Here is a 19,304-nt window from a genome sequence, read left to right as displayed (position 1 = left end):
GTTGGTGTTTCTGATTGTCCCTAAACTAACATTATTAAGTAATTTTTATCAGCATAAAACCTAGGAAATGTTGATAAAGCTCAGTAATAATTTTATTACTACATTTTATAACATCAGTTTTGACTATTATTTTTTCTAGATGTAAAAATAATAAAATATCTCAATTTTTATTAAAAATTGTTAAATTTTACCTTCACTATTAACCAAAGTAACAACTATTTACAATAATGCTCTATGTACAGATTATACATACTTATTATAGGCATTTTCTGATTACTTCAATTGCCACTGGTATTTCTGAAGGATACCTTTCTAAGACAGAAACTTAAAGTCCAAGTGTTTCAGAACAGCAAATTCTTTCCTTTCTTTGCTCAATTTTCACACTAAATACAATCCATATTTTGATTATTATTTGCCTTAGTTTAATATTCCTTGGCATAAACCAGCTACTTAACACAGTGAAAACAGCACATAAGATCAGCAGATTTCTTTTTACTGCTTTATGCAAAGTGAAAATTGTATTTCAATACAATAAAATGAGCTTTAACTCAAGCTAGTGGCTAAAAAATGATAATAAGGCTAAACAGACCATTTGATCATCGATCTTGCCAATTAACTTTCTTCTACTATGGGGTTATAGGCAACATCACAACCACTGCTGATCAGTTCTTTGGTCACAAATATAGCTGATTCAGCAGAAATCCACTATCACCATGTTCTCTTTACCAATTTTGCTACAAGCAAATGATATACAAGTTATTGCTGGGAAAGTGTAGCAGTAACATACCCAGTTTGATTCTAAAAATAGATGACAACCTGACAGTTAAAAGAATATAATCTACTTCAAATACTAGACTGAAGAAATAAGATAATTTTCTGGACGCTGGTGGTTCATGCCTATAATCCTAGCTACTAAAATGAAATATGATATCAGAATCAACCTGGAGGACATTTGGAGACTTTATCTCCAATTCACCCACAAAAAGCCAGAAATGGAGGCATGGTTCAAATTGTACATACTTGGGCCCCTGAAAGGAGGAGAAGGGAGCTTAATGAGAGTACTAGACCTGGAGTTTTAGCACAAAGCAAAATAAAAGAGAAAACAGAAGAGAGGAAAAAAAAAACAGAAAAGAGAGAAAACAAAAAGGAAGGAAGGAAAGAACGAAGGAAGGAAGGAAGGAAGGAAGGAAGGAAGGAAGGAAGGAAGGAAGGAAGGAAGGAAGGAAGGAAGGAAGGAAGGAAGAGAGGGAGGGAAGGAAGAAAGGAAGAGAGGGAGGGAAGGAGGGAGGGAGAGAGGAAGGGAGGGAGGGAGAGAGGAAGGGAGGGAGGAAGGGAAGGAGGGAGGATGAGATCATTTAATTCAAAATATAGCCAGCCGCGTGCTAACTCTTGCCTATAATCCTAGCTATTTAGAAGTCTGAGATCTGAGGATTGCAGTTCAAAGTCAACTGGGGAAGGAAAATGCAGGAGACTCTAATCTCCAATTAACTACCAGAAAACGGGAAGTGGCACTGTAACTCAAAGTGGTAGAGTGCTACCTTGAGCAAAAGAGCTCAGGGACAGCACCCAATCTCTGAGTTCAAGCCTCACGACTATCAAAAAAAATTAAAAATTAAATTAAAATATATATATATATATTTCCAGTCATTCAGTATTTGTACTTTAGACCAATAAACATGGGCTAGATGATAGAATTTGTGTTTAGCAATCCTAGGGCTCTGGGTTCAGTCCTCAGCCCCCAAAATAAATTAGATGCCAACACACCAAATTCTGACTCACATTGCTAAAATAAACTCCAAAGACACTAACACATTTTTATCTTCAACTGTAATAAATGTATGAAATATAAAATTAAACTGCTGATCTCCCTTTAACCCATCAGCTTTATATGTACCTTAATGTAGGAATTACAATCTTAAAACAAACTATACTTCCAAATTACAATAAAATTCATTTCCAAAGAGACAAATCTGTTTCTTTTTAATTGCTTATTGGCAGCAACTGCACTTCCATCTCCAATTTTTCTTCTTACCTATAACTCTTTCTCATAATATGCTGTTCAAGTTAATGGAATCCACACTTCAGTCCTTTGGGTTTTCCTCTCCTAGAGATTAATTCCCTGAGAACTGACAAGCTTCCTCCAATCCTTCCCAGTCACAATCCACTACAGAGTATAAATCAGCCATGTTTATCTTGTCCCTCAGTATCCACCAGAAATTAGTTCTAGGGCAATTCATAGATAACAAAACGTTCAAGAGCTTTATATCAATGACACAGTATCTGCATATAACATACCTCACATCTTCCCCTATAATAATCTGTAGATTACTAATACAATACAAATATTTCTTAAAGTGTTACCAGTTAGGGAATAATGGCAATAGCAAAGTCTATATGTTTATTACAAATGCAACTTTTTTTCAAGTCTAAGCTGACTGAATCCAACACTGTGGAACCCTCTAATAAGGAAAGACTGAGTATATATGGTATTAATTTGCACACACATCAACAGTTCATTGTGTTAATACATATGAAACTCTGAAGACACTAGGTGTGTTATCAACCCTTGGCACAGTTCTAGGCCGTAGAAGATTTTCAAGTACATTTAGTGAAAATCTGAACTGAGTCTTTAAATCTTTATCTATCAGTATTTGCAAGGTATCCTTCAAAACTGTATTTTTTTAAATTAATCTTTGACCCAAGACACATTCTCTCTCTAATGAATGTATTTCAATTGACTCTTTAGAGAAATGGTTCGGATCATGCCAATACAAATGTTCCCTGCCAGATAACACAGAGTTCAGTATGCTTAATCAATAAAATAAAATGCCTGAACACCATTCTTGTAGTCCTCACAAAATTTATAAGCCTATTAATTGTAGTATCTATTGTTTTAAAAGTTATACTAAATAAAATTTGAGAATAGTTTACAATATATGTGATGTTAAGAAGGATGCCTGAAAAGCCAGGAATGGGAACAAGAAAATGAAGGGCCATGAGAAGTATTTTAACACACACTGCTTCTATTTCCTCCTTTCCAAAGAGAATTTAAATGGGAAGGAAAAAAATGGAGGCAGAACCTATAACTCGGAATAAGCCTTAAGGAAGACAAAAGATGCTGGATTTGCAATCCCTGCGTTTAACCTGCTACCAATCCACCAAGTAATTTTAAAGGATTTTTTTTTAATACCCAGAATCTTTTTGCTTCACCCAGGTCCAGCTGGATCTCATCTCACAGTATCTCCCGCCTACAGACACACACACACACACACACACACACACATACACACACACACACGCTATGAGTCTCTGTGCTCAGCTAACCATCATGAGAAAACATTAAACCATGAGGTTCATTGCCCTAATTCTCTCTGGGAAAATAGTTCTTTTTCCCCCCACAGGAAAATTATCTATTTTAGCAGGACTTGGGGGGCGGGGGGGGGGGGGGAGAACGCTCATTACCATGCAACTTCCCTATTGTCCAAGGGGAGAAAAATGGCACTAACTTTCCACAAGAGACAATTGCTCTTGCAGGGTATGCTCGCCACAGGCTGAAAATAAAGGTGGATTTGAAGCATTCCCAAGAATAGAAAAATGAGATACTTCGCTTTGCAATCAGAGCCCCTTAAACAAATCCTCCAGCATTGTGAGTGGATCTCCCCTCAACCACACACACGCACACGCACACACACCTGCCATTCAAGTAGGGTTGCCTTCAATACAAAATGCGACCCTCCGCCAGCCCGGACGCTGACAGGCACGGAGAGCGGGGGCGGCCGGGCCGGAGCGGCGAGGAGGCGGACACGACGCGCGCGGCGCGCCGCACCTCCGCGGGTCTCTAACGAGGTTGTAAAGCAGCGATTTCCGCAGCCCGGGGATTCCAGCCCTGGCCCTGGCCCGTGGCCCCGCGGCCCTCGGCCCGCGCCCCGCCCGGCGCCCACCCCACCCCCACCCCGGAGGGGCCCCGGCCCCGGCCCCGCGCGCGCCTCGGGCTCCCGGGTCCCCGCGCGCCCTCAGCACCCCGATACCCGACGCCGCCGGGCCGGCGCGGGCGCCACACCTGGATGTAGTTGTTCTCGCAGTAGTCGGCCACCCGCTCCAGATTCGTGTAGCTGTCGAAGAGGGCCCGGCGGCCCCCCGGGATTTCCTCTTCCAGCAGCATCTGCAGCTCCGCCATCTTCACATCCTCCTCCTCCTCCTCCTCCTCCTCATGCAGCCCGCAGGGCTAGCGGCGGCGGCAGCGCCAGGGAAACCCAAGCCCGGGAGAGGAGGAGCAGCCGCGACCACGACCGTAACTCGGGAGGAGCGAGAAACACCCCCGGCGCGCGCCACAGCGGAGGGGGCAGCGGGGACGGAGGCGGGGCGCGGACCGGCGGGCCGCGAGGACGGTCACCGCGGCGACGGCCGCCGGGCGCGCGCACGCGCACGCGCGCTCTCCTCCCTCTTTCCCTCCGCGGGCGCCCGAAAGATTCCCAGCCTCGCCCGCTCCTCCTCCCCACTTCCGGCGTCTCCTAGCGACGGCGGGGCGGGGGCGAGGCCCCGGGCGCGCGCCGAGCCGGGAGCGCGGTTAACTCTTGGGTCCCCTCGGCCGGCTGCGAAGGCTGCCAGGCCTCCTGTAGCTGCCTCTGATAACCCGGTGGGAACGAGCCACTCTTTCTGCCGGCTTCCTCCGGGGCGCCCTCCATCCTTGACCTCCCCACTCTCCACAGCCTGGGACCGAACCCTCGTCGAGGCCATCCGCAGGATCCCCTCGGGGCGGCCTTTCTCGGCCCCTGCCTGGCAACCCGGGGAAGAGCAGCCCACACTGGTGGCAAAGCTCGCAAAACTTCCATGCAGCTTAAGTGCCACCGTCTTCGTTTCCACCCCATCCTCTTTGTCACAAAATGGAAGTTTCCAGATCCAAATTCTGCTTCTTTTTTTAAGAGGCAGATTCTCATTATTGTAGCCCAGGCTGGGCTTGAACTTGCAATCCTCCTACCTCTGCCTCCCCAGGAGCTAGGATTACAGCAATGCCAGATCCATCCTGGGCCTTTGCTCTTTCCACCTGTGCTGTCAATAAAGCTCCCCTTCACAGGACATTTTTAAAATGGCTTTGCTGGTACTAATTTCCTTTTTCCTACGGTTGTGATGAGGTTAAAACAAAATGTGAACACATTGAAAACGTTGAGTACTACAAAGATTGAAGCTAGATAACTGATCTTGATAAAGAAGAGAGGAGTCAACTGTGCTTAATCACCAGATATTGTTAACTTTTTCCCTCAAGCTACCCTGTACAATGTAATCTTAAAAAACTAACACTTTCGACAACTGCTGGGATAAGCCCTGACCTTTATCTAAACTGGAAACTCCAGTGTGGTTACCATCTTAGCTTAGACTAGAATCCATTGTTTCAACTCTTACTCTTGCTCTGGTGGTTTCTTAGGACTTGCACATTGAATTCTTTCTTTTTCACTAGGAAAACATACTAAAAACAAGCGCTTTAATAATAATTATCATTACAGACAAAATTTAATGTTATATTGGCTTTATGATGTATACATTAACAAAATGAATTTTCATTATAGAATCAATACTTAAAATGTTGATCTAGTCTGGTTTTATTCTTAAACACTTCAAACATTTTCGCTATTAGTGTGAATGTAAACACCTTTATCAGTATGAAGGTACTATAGCTTAAGTGTGAGGAGCTTGTTCAAAATGACGGCTGGGGCTTCATGAGAGAAAATGTAGGGTCACATCTAGATATTCATTAGCTAGGGAGTAGGAATGGCAGAATTAGATAGTTAAATAAATGGCACATAAACAGGGGAACAAGGTACAAATGTATAATCAAGTGAATCAAGCAAGCTTTCCTTTCAGACTAAACCAATAGATTAAAAAAAAAAAAATAGGTGAATACTTAAGAAGCCCACCAAGTGAGATAAATGTAGATCCCAGACTATACTTATGCATTCAATTATTGCTTAGCAATTCACTCAATAAATTTCCCTGAGGAGGATTATGCTAGAAATTACTGAGCAAAGATTCTGGTACTTTCTCTAATTAATTTGTGGTTACCTCTTTGGGTATTTGATTCCTTATCAAAAAAAAAAAAAAAATCAAAGAGTTAAATCCAGGTGAGTGGTTTTCAAAATTAACCAGATCACCAGGACTTGTGAAACTGAATACTGGGGACACTCCCCCCTCCCTTGCTTATTCATTTGGTCTGGCACAATTCATGTTTCTTACAGATGTACAGGTGATCCCCAGAAACAGTCCTCCAGGCTCTATCAAGGCCTATGATTCCAATTTCTGAGCAGTTGAGTGTCGCCACCAAGATAAGTGCTTTTAACACCCAGGAAAAATCTAAAAGATCCAAAGACCAACAAAAATAAAAATAAACCTTAGCTGTCGCCAAAACCGAATTTAAAAAAAGGAAAACAACCATAAAATCTATAAAAGGGACAGGATTGTGCATCTTGTGAAAATCCTTTACTAGTTACCCATACTTAAGTTGACAAAGGTAATGAACTCTGTTTATTTTAAATGCTTTCAGTCAGGTGCCCATGGGTCATGTCTGTGACTCTTGTTACTTAGGAGACTGAGATTTGAAGATCACAGTTCAAAGCCAGCACAGGCAAGAAAGTCCATGAGACTCTGATCTCCAATTAATCACCAAAAAGCTGCAAGTAGAGCTGTGGCTCAAGGTGGTAGAGCAAAAAACTCAGTGCCCAGGCCCTGAGTTCAAACTCGAGGACCAGCACCACGTGTGCATGCATGCACGTGTGCACGTGCATGCACTCACACACACACACACACACACAACATGCCAGGCACAGTGGCTAATACCTATAATCCTAGCTATTCAGGATCAGGAGGCTGAGATCTGAGGATCTTGGTTTGAAGCCACTGAGGGCAAAAAAAAGTCTAAGATTCTTATTTCCAGGTGAGTGGTTTTCAAAATTAAACAGATCACCAAAAAGCTGGAAATAGAACTGTGACTCTAGTGGTAGAGCGCTAGCCTTGAGCACAAAAAGCTCAAGGACAGCATCCAGGCCCTGAGTTTAAACCCCAGAACAAGCACTCAAAAAAAGCTTTTCATATGAAATAGTGATAAAATAAGAGGTGCACATTTGAGCCATCAGATTAACAATCATAATAGTAGTATATGCCACATGTGAACATCTCTATATACATTCATATAAGCAAACTCATTGCCCTAGAAAAAAGAAACTGTATTTCAAGAACTCTAAGAAAGATTTTTTTTTCAGTCCTGGGGCTTGAACTCTGGGTCTGGGAGTTGTTCCTTAGCTCTTCCTCTCAGGGCTAGCACTCTACCTCTTGAGCCACAGCGCCACATCTGGTTTTCTAGTGGTTTTTTGGAGATAAGAGTCTCAGGAACTTTCCTGCCCATTCTGGCTTTGAACTGTGATCCTCAGATCTCAGCCTCCTGAGTAGTTAGGAATACAGGTGTGAGCCACCAATGCCCAACTTAAGAAAGAATTTTAATTGTACGTATTTAACATACTCATTTATGAGGTTGTGTAGCTATAATCTATTTTGAAACAACCTTTTACATTGTAGTGATTTAGGCTCTTCAAAGTCCTATATAGAATAGGTTACCTTTAAAAGCCATTATGTGATTTAGTAGTTCTTGCTTTTCTCATTTATCTACTTAAGTAATCATTTTCCCCTCATTACAGAGCATCTCCTATCTAAGAACAAGATGCTGCTCAGTTCAGGCTCAAAAGAGGTCAACTGTAAATTACAGTATAATTATTACATACTGAATGAAAATCCTTCATATCTTGGAAAAGTTTTAAATGCTCATCAAACAAACTTAGGATACATATATTTGGGAGGACCAGGAAAGCAAAGCTGAAGGCAGAGACTAGTTGGAAAACTGTTTAATCAAGACTAGGTAAAAGATGATGAGGTAAAAGGTGATGATCTTCAGGAAGGCAAGATGCAAAGAAGTGAATGTAGTAGTAAACATTCAGGAGGTGAAATCAACAGGGTTGGTAAGTGCATACAGAAGATAAAAGAGCAAGAGGGGTCAATGATGGTAATCAGGTGGCTGGACACCTGAGAAGTGGGGTAAATTACATAAGATTCCACATACTCATAAAAACTCCCCAATTTACCTTCTCTGTATGTTTTGAGATCTTTTTTCATTTTGTTTTGTTTTGCTAGTCATGGGACTTAATCACAAGGCCTAGGCGCTGTCTCTGAGCACTCTACCACTTGAGCCACAGCGCCACTCCCAGCTTTCTCTGTGTATGTGGTACTGAGGAATTGAACCCAGGGCTTCATGCATGCTGGGCAAGCACTCTACCACTGAGTCACCTTCCCAGCTTCTCTGTATGTTTTGATCCGTTGTCAATAATAACACTAACATAAAAGACATTACATTGGCTTTTGGCTACCATACTACTTTTGGGAAATTACTTAAATCACAATAAAATCTTTGAGTAGGCTATCATTTTTCTCCCCTCAAATAATGAAATCTTTAACAGCTATGGAGAAAGTCAGGGAAGTAATGAAAATTATCAGTAATCCTGAATAATGGACATGTGTCTATTACATGCCAGGTATCCAGCCAGCATTCCCCATATCTCAGTCCTCACAAATATTGCAAAGCAGGTTTTATGATTGCCATGTACAGACTCAAAAAAAAAAAACAACCCAGGGGTAGAGAAACAAATAACAAATACATTTAGAAATATATGGTGCTAGGATTTACTGACTTGCTTTCTTAAAATGTTTTTCTTTTCTATTATACTATAGTCATTACATTTAAACACCCACTTCATTTAAGCTTAAATGCACTAAATATGTATTATATAATATAAAATAATTCAAATATAATTTAAACAATGTTTAAAATATGTTTATTGTAACTCTATAAACACAGTGCTTGGCACTTAGATACTAATAATGCCCATCGAAAACTGATTTTAGAAAAACTTCATAATGAAAAGAAAGGTTAATTCCTAGCTAATGACATAACTCTTCTATACTTACATTCCACAGGAGCATGTTTTTAGATCTGGGCAGCACTGGTTCATGCTTGCAATCTTAGCTACTTGGGAAACTGAGATTGGAAGGACTGCTATTCCATGTCAGCCCAGGCAGAAAATCTTTGAGAATCTGTGTCAATGGAAAAAAGCCAAGTATAGTGGAATGTGCCTGTAATTCCAGCTAAAAATGAGAATTCTAAAATAGATCACAATGCAGACACATCTAGGAAGAAAGAGAGATCCTTTTTTATATGTAATGGACTGGAAACACAACATCTGTCTAACAAATGTGAAACCCTGAGTTCAAGTCTCAGTATAGCTGCTCCTACTAAAATAATTTTTTTTCTTGGTGGTACACCTCTGGAACCCCATTGATCAGGAGACTGAGGCAGGAGGATGAAGAGTTTGAGGCCAGCGTGGGCTACATAGTAAAACTCTGCCTCTAGATATTCGATGAATAATAACACTAACATAAAAGACATTGCATTGGCCTTTTGCTACCATACTACTTTTGGGAAATTACTTAATTTATACATACATAGTTCAGTCTCACCAATACTGAATGAGATGCAAATAAAATAACACAAAGAATGTAAAAATAATAAAAATAAAATAAAATAACAGTAACATTTCTTACCTACCAAACTTTCTCAGAGGTCATTTGTAAATGTACCATTTAGTATTTGTATTATTTGAATGGTGGAATTGTAGAGATTTTTAGTTTTACTCATCTTAATATTTTCTGAAATGAACATGGATTGTTCTTCTAAGAGTAGTGAGGCTTTATAGCTCCTCAAATTAGGGAGAACTATTAACGTAGTCCAAGATAACTATTAGACCAATTTTATTATCAGCTTGATTCAAAGTAACCATTAAAAATCTCTTAAGCTTTTTTTTGTTATTGTTGTTGTTTTGTTTTTTACCTATTATGCGAGTCACATGAAGTGCAATTTATTTTTTAAAACTAAAGTTCTTTATACAGCTGTTCCTGCCTGAGTATCCTTGGGCAATTAGTTCTTGGATTCCTTCCCTGCTCCCCAACTCTCTCCCACCTACAACCAAATCCATAAAATAAATTCTATAAAATTCTATAAAATAAATCCCTTATATAAAACCTAAGACACATCCTCTGTATACTTCAAATCATCTACAGATAACTTATGTTATATAAATAGTTGTTATGCTGCATTGATGAAGAAATCATAATTCTAAATATTCAGTAAAGAAAAGATTTCTCAAAATATTTTCAATATTAACTGGACACCTATGGCTCACATCTGTAATATAGCTACACAGGAGGCTAAGACAGAGGATCATTGTTCAAAGCAAGCCTAAACTTTGACAAGTCCATGAGACTCTCATCTCCACTTAACCACAGAAAACTCAGAAGCAGAACTGCGGCTCAAGTGGAAGAGCCCTTGGAGTGAAAGAGCTAAAGAACAGTAACCAGGTTCTGAGTTCAAGCCCCAGTATCAGTATACACACAAGAAAAGAAATATTACTGAGCACTGGTTGCTCATGCCTGTAATTCTAGCTACTCAGGAGGCTGGAATTTGAGGATCACAGTTAAAAACCAGCCTGGGCAGGAATGCCTGTGAGACTCTGTTCTCTAATTAAACACACAAATCCAGAAGTAGAGTTATGGCTCAAGTGGTAGAACACAAGCCTTGAGTAAAAAAAGTTCAATGACAATGCCTAGGCCCTGAGTTCATGCCCTAGGACCAGCACAAAAGAAAAGAGAGGAGGGAAGGGGAGGGGAAGAAAGGAGGAGGGGATGGGAGGGGAAGGGAAGGGACAGGAGAGGGAGAGGAGGGAATCTTGCTTTATACAACCTACAAATTGGACAGGATGACCTTTGTACCCATCAAAGCCTTGAATAAGATTGTTGTGGGACTGAGGGTTCATCTCAGTGGTAGAATATGTACTCAGCATGCACAAGGCCCTAAATTCAATTTCCATAATAAAACAAAGCAAGGCAAAACATTGAACAAATCTAAGATGAGAACCTGATGGCTTGTTACTCAGGCCTCAGTTAGGTAAGCCACTATGAATGTATCTTAAATATCTCATATCCTATTATATTTTATCATATTTTTACAAGAAACTAACAAATTCTTCTGCTGAGACAAACATGTATTATGTCTGTGGAATTCTACCATACATCATCCAAGCAACTTTATCGCTAAGTGAGGAGATTAAAGTAAAGTACATAGTACAATGCCTGGTAGCATGGGCTCTGAAGAAATAAGTATGGTTTACCTCACTGTGCACATTGCCTGCCTTTTAACATCAAGAAGACATAGATCAGGGGTTGGGAAGGTGGCTCAGTGGTAGAGCGCTTGCCTTGCATGCATGAGGCCCTGGGTTCGATTCCTCAGCACCACATAAGCAAAAAGAAAAAAGCCAGAAGTGGCACTGTGGCTCTAGTGGTAGAGCGCTAGCCTTGAGCTGAAGAGCTGAGGGACAGCACCCAGGCCCAGAGTTCAGGCCCCACGACTGGACCCAAAAAAAAAAAAAAGAAGACTTAGGTCATTCCTTATATAGCCCTATCTTCTCCCTGCATGCTATTAACATGCTAGTTAATCCTTAACATTGTTTTCAACTGTTTAGCTCAAAAACATTTGTCTGCCCTTTAAAAGGTATCAACCTCCTAGTTTTAGTGTCCTTAATATAATTCAAAATATCCATTACATTTAATTTGCTATATCTATATATTTCATTTTTATGGCGCTGTAGGTTGAATCCAAGGCCTTGAATATACTACACAAGTACTCTACCATTGAGCTGCAACCTCTCCCCCGCTATCCCACCCAGTTCTATTTTCTCTTGTTTAAAAAATATTATTAGCAGCCAGGCGCTGGTGGCTCACGCCTGTAATCCTAGCTACTCAGGAGGCTGAGATCTGAGGATCGCGGTTCAAAGCCAGCCCGGGCAGGAAAGACCGTGAGACTCCTATCTCCAATAAACCACCAGAAAAAAACCAGAAGTGGCGCTGTAGCTTAAGTGGTAGAGCACTCGCCTTGAGCTGAAGAGCTGAAGGACAGCACCCAGGCCCAGAGTTCAAGCCCCACGGCCGACCAAAAAAAAAAAAAAAATATTATTAGCTGGGTGGTTCACGTCTGTAATCCTAGCTACTCAGGAGGCTGAGATTGGAGGATCATCGTTCTAAACCAGACTGGGCAGTAAAGTCCATGAGATGTCATCTAGTTTTCTGTCTACTATTTGATTTTAATGGCCAGTCCTCTAAAGCCACAAATACTATCCTAGGGTCCTGTATTAGTTAGCTCCTCGTTACTCTAATGATATATCCAAGGTAATTAATTCATAAAGAGAAAAGGGTTATTTTGGCTCATAGTTCTGAAGGTTATAGTACAAGTTTGAGTGGCCTTTTTGCTTTGGGGCCCTTACAAGGGCAGCACATTACAGCAGGAATAGATGGCAAAGCAACCCACTCATGTTAGGAACCAGGAGAAGAAAGAGAAACAGGAAGAGGCCAATGTCCCACAATCCTTTTCAAGGGCCACAGCTCTAATGAACCAAAACCTCCCAATGAGCACCATCTCTCAAAGGTTCTACCATCTCATATTACTGGCAACCTGGGAACCAAACTTTTAACATGTAAGAGTCCTTTAATCCCAGTCATAGCAGAGACTCCCTCACTCCCATGGCCTCATATGGTCCTACAAAAAGCGCTATTTCCAAATACCATTGAGTTCCCCATACATGAACTTTGGGGCAGTGTATTCAAACTATAGCAGCCACTAACTGCTACTTTCATGGAATGGAGTGAACAGCAAAAGCAAGAGCACAAACAAAAACCCTGCCAAAGCTAGTTTATGTATCCTCTTAGGAAAGAAAGAATATAGAAAAACCTTCATGTTTTGAAATAGCAGAAACCCTAAATTCAACTACACTTCAAACACATCAGGGTTTCTTCCTTCCTCCTCCACAGGAATCAACAATATATACCTCACAGATTTCTGTTAAGTACTTCTATTAACTGACTGTCTACTCAGATGAGTAAGTAAATGACTCATATCACTGAAGTATTTCATGGATTTGATGAGGCTATTTCAGGGAAAAATACCAATTTATCTTCCAACAGAAAAAAAAAAATCTGTCAATTATAGGAAAGTAAGAGTTTCATCAGCAAGCTGGGCATAATATTGTATGTCTGTAATTCCAGAACTGGGAAGGCAGAGGAAGGAGGGTTTTATTTGTTTTTGTTTTTTGGGTCCAGTCGTGGGGCCTGAACTCTGGGCCTGGGCGCTGTCCCTCAGCTCTTCAGCTCAAGGTTAGCAATCTACCACTTGAGCCACAGTGCCACTTCCGGATTTTTTTCTTTTTGTTATGTGGTGCTGAGGAATCGAACCCAGGGCCTCATGCATGCAAGGCAAGCACTCTACCACTGAGCCACCTTCCCAGCCCAGGGTTTTGAGTTTAAAGACAGCCTGGATTACATACCAAGACATCTCTTCTCCCCCCACCCCAGGCAAGTTTCATCCCTGAAATGGGACTTAGAAATTTTTTTTTTTAATGCACTAATACACTAGATATGTATTACACTAGATGTGGCTTTGTGATAAAGAGTTTGCTTAGCATGCATGAGGCTGTAGGTTTGCTCCTTAGCACTGTAAAATAAAAGGGGGTGGTGGTATTATGAAATTGTTCTTTTTTCTTTAAAAATGTGTGTTGTTTATTCATTGCCTATTTTAAAAAGAATTTTAAGGCATCTGAGAGATTTAAATTACTTAGGGATAAAAAATAGTTGATCTTCATCACTACAAAAATAAGAAGTCATAAATGATACATCATGGGTATTTGCAAGGACAAGGAGCAAGAAATATAGCCCTCAAGAACCTCTGAGCCAGAATGAGTAGGAGAAACATTAGAACTCATTGACATATGCAGAAACTTTCTGAGTAGAGTTCCAGGCACGCAGAAACTTGGAGAGAATCGACAAATGGAATTGCATCACGCTAAAAAGTTTCTGCCAAGTGAAGGACGCAGTTACTAAGGTAAAAAGGCAGCCTTCCAGAACGTAGAGATCTTGGGGAGATCTTCGCTGGCTGTACATCTAAGAGCCTAATAGTATCCAAAATATATGAGCTCAAGCAATTACCTACCCCCAGCTTTGCTCAGCGGCCGGCAAGATGGCGGAAGTGGAGCAGCAGAAGCCGACCTTCCGCAAATTCACCTACCGCGGCGGGGACACGTCCTGGGAGCAGCTGATGCCGCTGTACAGTGCCCAACAGCGGCAGCGGCTCAGCCCGGGTCTGCGCAGAAAGCAGCATTCACTGCTGAAGCCCCTGTGCGAGGCCAAGAAGGAGGCACCGCCCATGGAGAAGCTAGAAGTGGTGAAGACCCCGGAGACATAATCATGCTGCCTGAGGTGGTAGGAAGCAGGTTCGGTGTATGCAATGGCAAGACATTCCACCTGGTGGAAATCAAGCCTGAGATGATGGGTGACTACTTGGGTGAGTTCTCCATCATCTACAAGCCTGTAAAGCCTTGTCGACCGGGCGTTGGAGCCACCCTCTCATGGTGCTTCATCCCCCTCAAGTAAACCGCACAGCCAATAAAGGCACATGGTTCCACCTTCCAAAAAAAAAAATTACCTACCCCTAAATTAACAACTCAATTAATCAATGGATAGGAAACTTCTCAGAAGTAAGACATAAACACATGAGAAAATACTCAACACCTCTAGACATGAGGAAAATGCGAATTAAAATGACACTGCAGCCTGGCACTGGTGGATTATGACTGTAGTACTAGCTACTCAGGAGGCTGAGTCTGAAGATCATGGTACAAAGCCAGCCCTGGCAAGAAAGCCCTTGAGACTCATCTCTAACTAACCACCAAGAACCCAGAAATGGAGCTGTGGATCAAGTGGTAGAGCTCTTGCCTTGAGCAAGAAAGCTCTCACACAGTAGCCAGACCCTGAGTTCAAGCCTCAGGATCTACACCAAGAAACAAAACAGAACAAACAAACAAAAAAAGCTCTCACTGAAATCCCAAACCCAGTAAGAGTATCCATCATTAAGAATGCAAACAACAACAAATACTGGCAGGGATATAGGATAAAGGAAACCTATTACACTATGGGTGGGAATGTAAACAAATACAGTCACTCTGAAAGGTGGTTTGTTGATTTCTCACAAAATGAAATATAGAATTACCCTATGACCCAGTGATACCATTCTTGGAATACTGCAAGTCAGAATACAGTAAAGACATTTTCACATTCATGTTTATTGCTGCACTATTCATGATAGCCAAGTTATAGAAACAGCCTAGATGCCCTACAATGGATGAGCGATCCAGAAAACTGTTATAAAGAGAGAAAGAGAGAGTGAGAGAGAGAATGGAATTTTATTCATCTGTCAGAAAGAAATGGATGGGAAAATTTATGTTAAGTGAAGTGAGTTAGGTTCAGAGAGAAAAATAGCACATACTTTCTCTCATATGTGAAAGTTAAAACTAAATTATAAATATATATGAAAACACATACAGGGCTATATACATGTGTACCCAAATAAATTGACTACAGGGTGGTAAACTCAGGAGAAGATTCTAATGTTGTAATTTCTTTTCATAACTAACAAAATGAATACCAGGAAGCTGGAACATGTTTTGTAAGGAAGAGGGAGGGCAGATGGAGGGGCCAGACAAATGAAGAGAGGAAGGGTGGGCAAATACAGTCATTATATTCAATGTAAAAAAAACCCCACAACCACCACTGAGTCACAGTACTCTGACTCCTGTGACCCCTTCCTTGTCAGGAAGGGGTCTATATTTGGGGTTAACACTTTGTGGGTAGTGTCTTGTAATTCTTAATAATTTTACCTTTGAATTGTGTTTCATAAGTGAAGTCTAGTGGGACCACAGAACATGCACCAGTGACTAGGAGCCTGCTTGCTCCTGCAGGTTCTCAGTGACCAGTCCCTGCCCCCTGGCCTCTCTCTCCCCACTTCTACTTATAACCAGTCTTGCTTTCTTCCAGAGAAGCAATTGGATTGCACTGGCAGGAGAGTTAGGCTTACTTCCCCGCCCCACCCCATCCAGTGTCATCACCATCATCAGCCTCCTGAGACCTGCTGCTGGGGAGAACCAAGGTTCTGCAAGCAGAACCTCTTGAGGTGGGGGAAAGAAAGTAATCTTCCCTGTATTAAGCTAACAGTACGACAGCATGTTCACCATGGGGCTTTTTAGCCCCTTGCAATTCAAGTAAATTAGATTAAAATCCTAGTACCAAGGATTTCAGTCCCTTGCAAGTCATACATCCACCGTAGGTTAAAAGGGCAGACGGTGATGGAATGGACTTGCTCTAGACAAGACCCTACATTTTCACTTGTCACTAGGCCCTACAAATTATGTAGTCAATCCTGACTGTCTCTTACAATAAAAATTATCCCCAAACATTTCCAAGTATGACTGAAGACTGCAGAGCATCTCTTTTTTTTTCCAGGTCACTATTTATTTTTATTAGTATTTCCTTTACTGGAAGCAGGAGCAGTTTTACACAGCTATCCAAAACAGATGGTATTTACATTATTAATCATATGGAATGGGTGAGCTTATTTACAAAATGGGACTCTTTCCCCTCATGCCACCCCCACTTCTCTGGCTTGTGGCTTTAATTAGGATTCTTCTGGTTTGTATTCTGTAGTCCAAAGTGAGCAAAAGGTGAACTGCTAGTTTTTGGTTATGAAATCTCTGTTTTTTTAAATAAAATACTCAGTTGTTCACACTGGATAAAAAATTTTTACTTTAAGGCAAGATCTCGCTGTGTAGCTATGACTGGCCTGTAATTTGTGGTCCTCTGCCTCAGCCTCCTAAGAGCTGTAGTTACAAGAAAGTACCACTATACCCAGTTTTGAATAAAAGATTTTATATAATATCTAATATTGGGCTGATTAAATACGTGAATGCCATTCTTTTTGCTAGTTTGCTTTGAGATGTTACTCTTCTAGTTTTTGGGTGGAAAATTTTAAAGTCAAAATTTGTTGTTGCCAGGCGCCGGTGGCTCAAGCCTATAAACCTAGCTATTCAGGAGATTTGAGGATCAAGGTCCAAAGCCAGCCCAGGCAGGAAAGTCCATGAGACTGTTATCTCCAATAAACCACTAGAAAACCGGAAGTGGCGCTGTGGCTCAAGCGGTAGAGCACTCACCTTGAGCTGAAGAACTGAGGGACAGCGCTCAGGCCCAGAGTTCAAGACTCACGACCAAAAAAAAAAAAATTGTTGTTAGCTAGTTGGTCTCATCTTGAAAAATCATCAGATTGAGAATACCCTAGTTTATACTTGGCAAAATAATTGTATTCTCTAATAATGACGTGGATGATGTCTGGGCAGATATTTCTTTATAGGTTTTGCACTCCCGTGTTAGGCTGGTTTTTCAGTTCTGGAAAGATGACAGTACTGAAGCACTGGGTGTCCAACTACAATCAGAGCCAGATCTCCCAGTAGGCTGGCATCTGGGCTATGGAGAACCCTGTCTAGAGGCTCCTGAGTAGGCACTTAGCTAAGGTAGGGCTACTTCTAGTTTTCAGCCATTGTGTACAGTGGGGCCATGGTCCTTAATCAGCTGCATGGATGATCTGTCCATTTTGATTTCCCATGACTCCTTTCCAGTGGTGCAGAGAAGCAGAAATTAACTGTACATTTTTACTCCATGGTTAGCACAGTATTATTAGAGACATTTAATACATGCATGGTTGAGATGATTTTTTTTTCCATCAGTAGTTGGGTCCCTCCTTCCTTTGTTTTGTTTTTTGGGGTGGGGAGTACTACTGGGGTTTGAACTGAAGCATCTCTTTTCAAGTGTTGTGTTTACATATAAGGAACTACAATTTGTCTCAATAGCATATCACACTAATGTAGCCACACTAATGTAGCAAGGTCCTGGGTTCAATGTCCAGCATTCAGGAAACAGGAATAGGAAACAGGAAAAAAAAATCTTTAGAGAATTCAAAAGTAAAATTTTGAAATAGTAAAACATGGGCTGGGAAGTTGGCTCAGTGGTAGAGTGCTTGCCTCAAATGCATGAGGCCCTGGGTTTGATTCCTCAGCACGACATAAGCAGAAAAAAGAAGTGGTGCTGTGGCTCACTTGGTAGGGTGCTAGCCTTGAGCTGAAGAGCTGAGGAACAGTGCTCAGGCCGAGTTCAACCCCCATGACCAACAACAACAACAAAAAAGAAATAGTAAAACAATTTGTGTGCTGATCTTTAGCAAACATCTACATTTTTCATGTTAAGAATTCATCATCACAGTAGACACTACAGATGTAAATTATCCCCTTTGTCCTTTGCTTAAGAAATTCTTAGCAGAATTGAGGATGAAAATTCTACATACCTGAACTTTGGATCTCTAAACCTCAACTACTCTTTTTCTAGTTCCCAACATGCAAAATAGAAAAAGACTACTGGAAATGAAGTAAAAGGAGGTGAAGAGATAATGGCATCTCTCTAACATGGTTGGATTAGAGGCCAGAGGCAGCCTCTGGGTTATCTCTGCACATGCCATTGTAGCAGTGACTCACAATTCTGAGTCATCCTATGATTTCAACCAAGAATTTGATTTAGAAGATCCAAGGGAGGTTGGATCAGTTTTAGAACTAGCCAAGATTTTTCTCTGTATTTACCCAACTTTGTAGGACCATTCTATAAATCCTCTAGATAAGAATTAAGAAAGAAATACAGAACAGATTCATGGATCTCAATCTTAGAGCTCACTGGGTTTGAAACCTAATACATTTTCCAAAATTATATAATTTCCAGAGGGCACCAAGCAGATAGAAATATACTATAGTGCTCAACTCTTGCCATTAGACTCTCATTGGAAAAGATAAAAGCCTCAAAGAGACAGACATAAAAATTTGTGCACACATTAAGAAAGGTTGTCATGGCAACATTGCTGGAAGATATGTATTTTTAAATCTTAGTAAATTTAGCATTCAAAACACATTTGCATGTCCCTCAAAGGTCTAGATCCAGAATATTTTTTAAAAATTGTTTTCAAATTCCTTTGGAATCTATACTTCTTTGAAAGCTTTATAAAATCCTATGAATATAAAGGCAGCATAGATTTAAGCATGCATTTCAGAAGGCCTTACATGAGAAGATCCAAATTGAAAGCTTAGTAACATTCTTCTACTCCCAGAAGCTCTTTCTAGGCTTCTATCTCTATATTTTAAGTTGTTAAATCCCTAAAGATCCTTTAGAGCTCTAAAAGTCAATTATCTATTGGTTGATAACCTTGCACCATAAGCAACAAATCATGGGAACTGAACACATCTAGC

General features: G+C 41.0%; 1 protein-coding gene and 1 pseudogene across 8 annotated transcripts in view; one reads left to right on the top strand and one right to left on the bottom strand.

Annotated features, from left to right (window-relative positions):
* The window catches only part of Abi2 (abl interactor 2), a 69,908-nt gene extending 65,593 nt beyond the window's left edge, over window positions 1-4,315 (bottom strand). For all 8 annotated transcript variants that reach the window (XM_042667036.1, XM_042667040.1, XM_042667038.1 and 5 more), the window contains exon 1: window positions 4,061-4,315. In XM_042667036.1, coding sequence (XP_042522970.1) covers window positions 4,061-4,177 — 117 coding nt within the window. In that variant the 5' untranslated portion in view covers window positions 4,178-4,315. The remainder of the gene's footprint in view (window positions 1-4,060) is intronic.
* Window positions 4,316-14,132: 9,817 nt separating this feature from the next.
* On the top strand, window positions 14,133-14,596 carry LOC122096458 (annotated as a pseudogene).
* The last annotated feature ends 4,708 nt before the right edge of the window (window positions 14,597-19,304 follow it).

Source organism: Dipodomys spectabilis, unplaced genomic scaffold, assembly GCF_019054845.1.
Source record: "Dipodomys spectabilis isolate Male_0828 unplaced genomic scaffold, ASM1905484v1 ptg000373l, whole genome shotgun sequence".
NCBI classification, from domain to species: domain Eukaryota; kingdom Metazoa; phylum Chordata; class Mammalia; order Rodentia; family Heteromyidae; genus Dipodomys; species Dipodomys spectabilis.
This window is presented reverse-complemented; position numbering and strand designations above follow the sequence as displayed.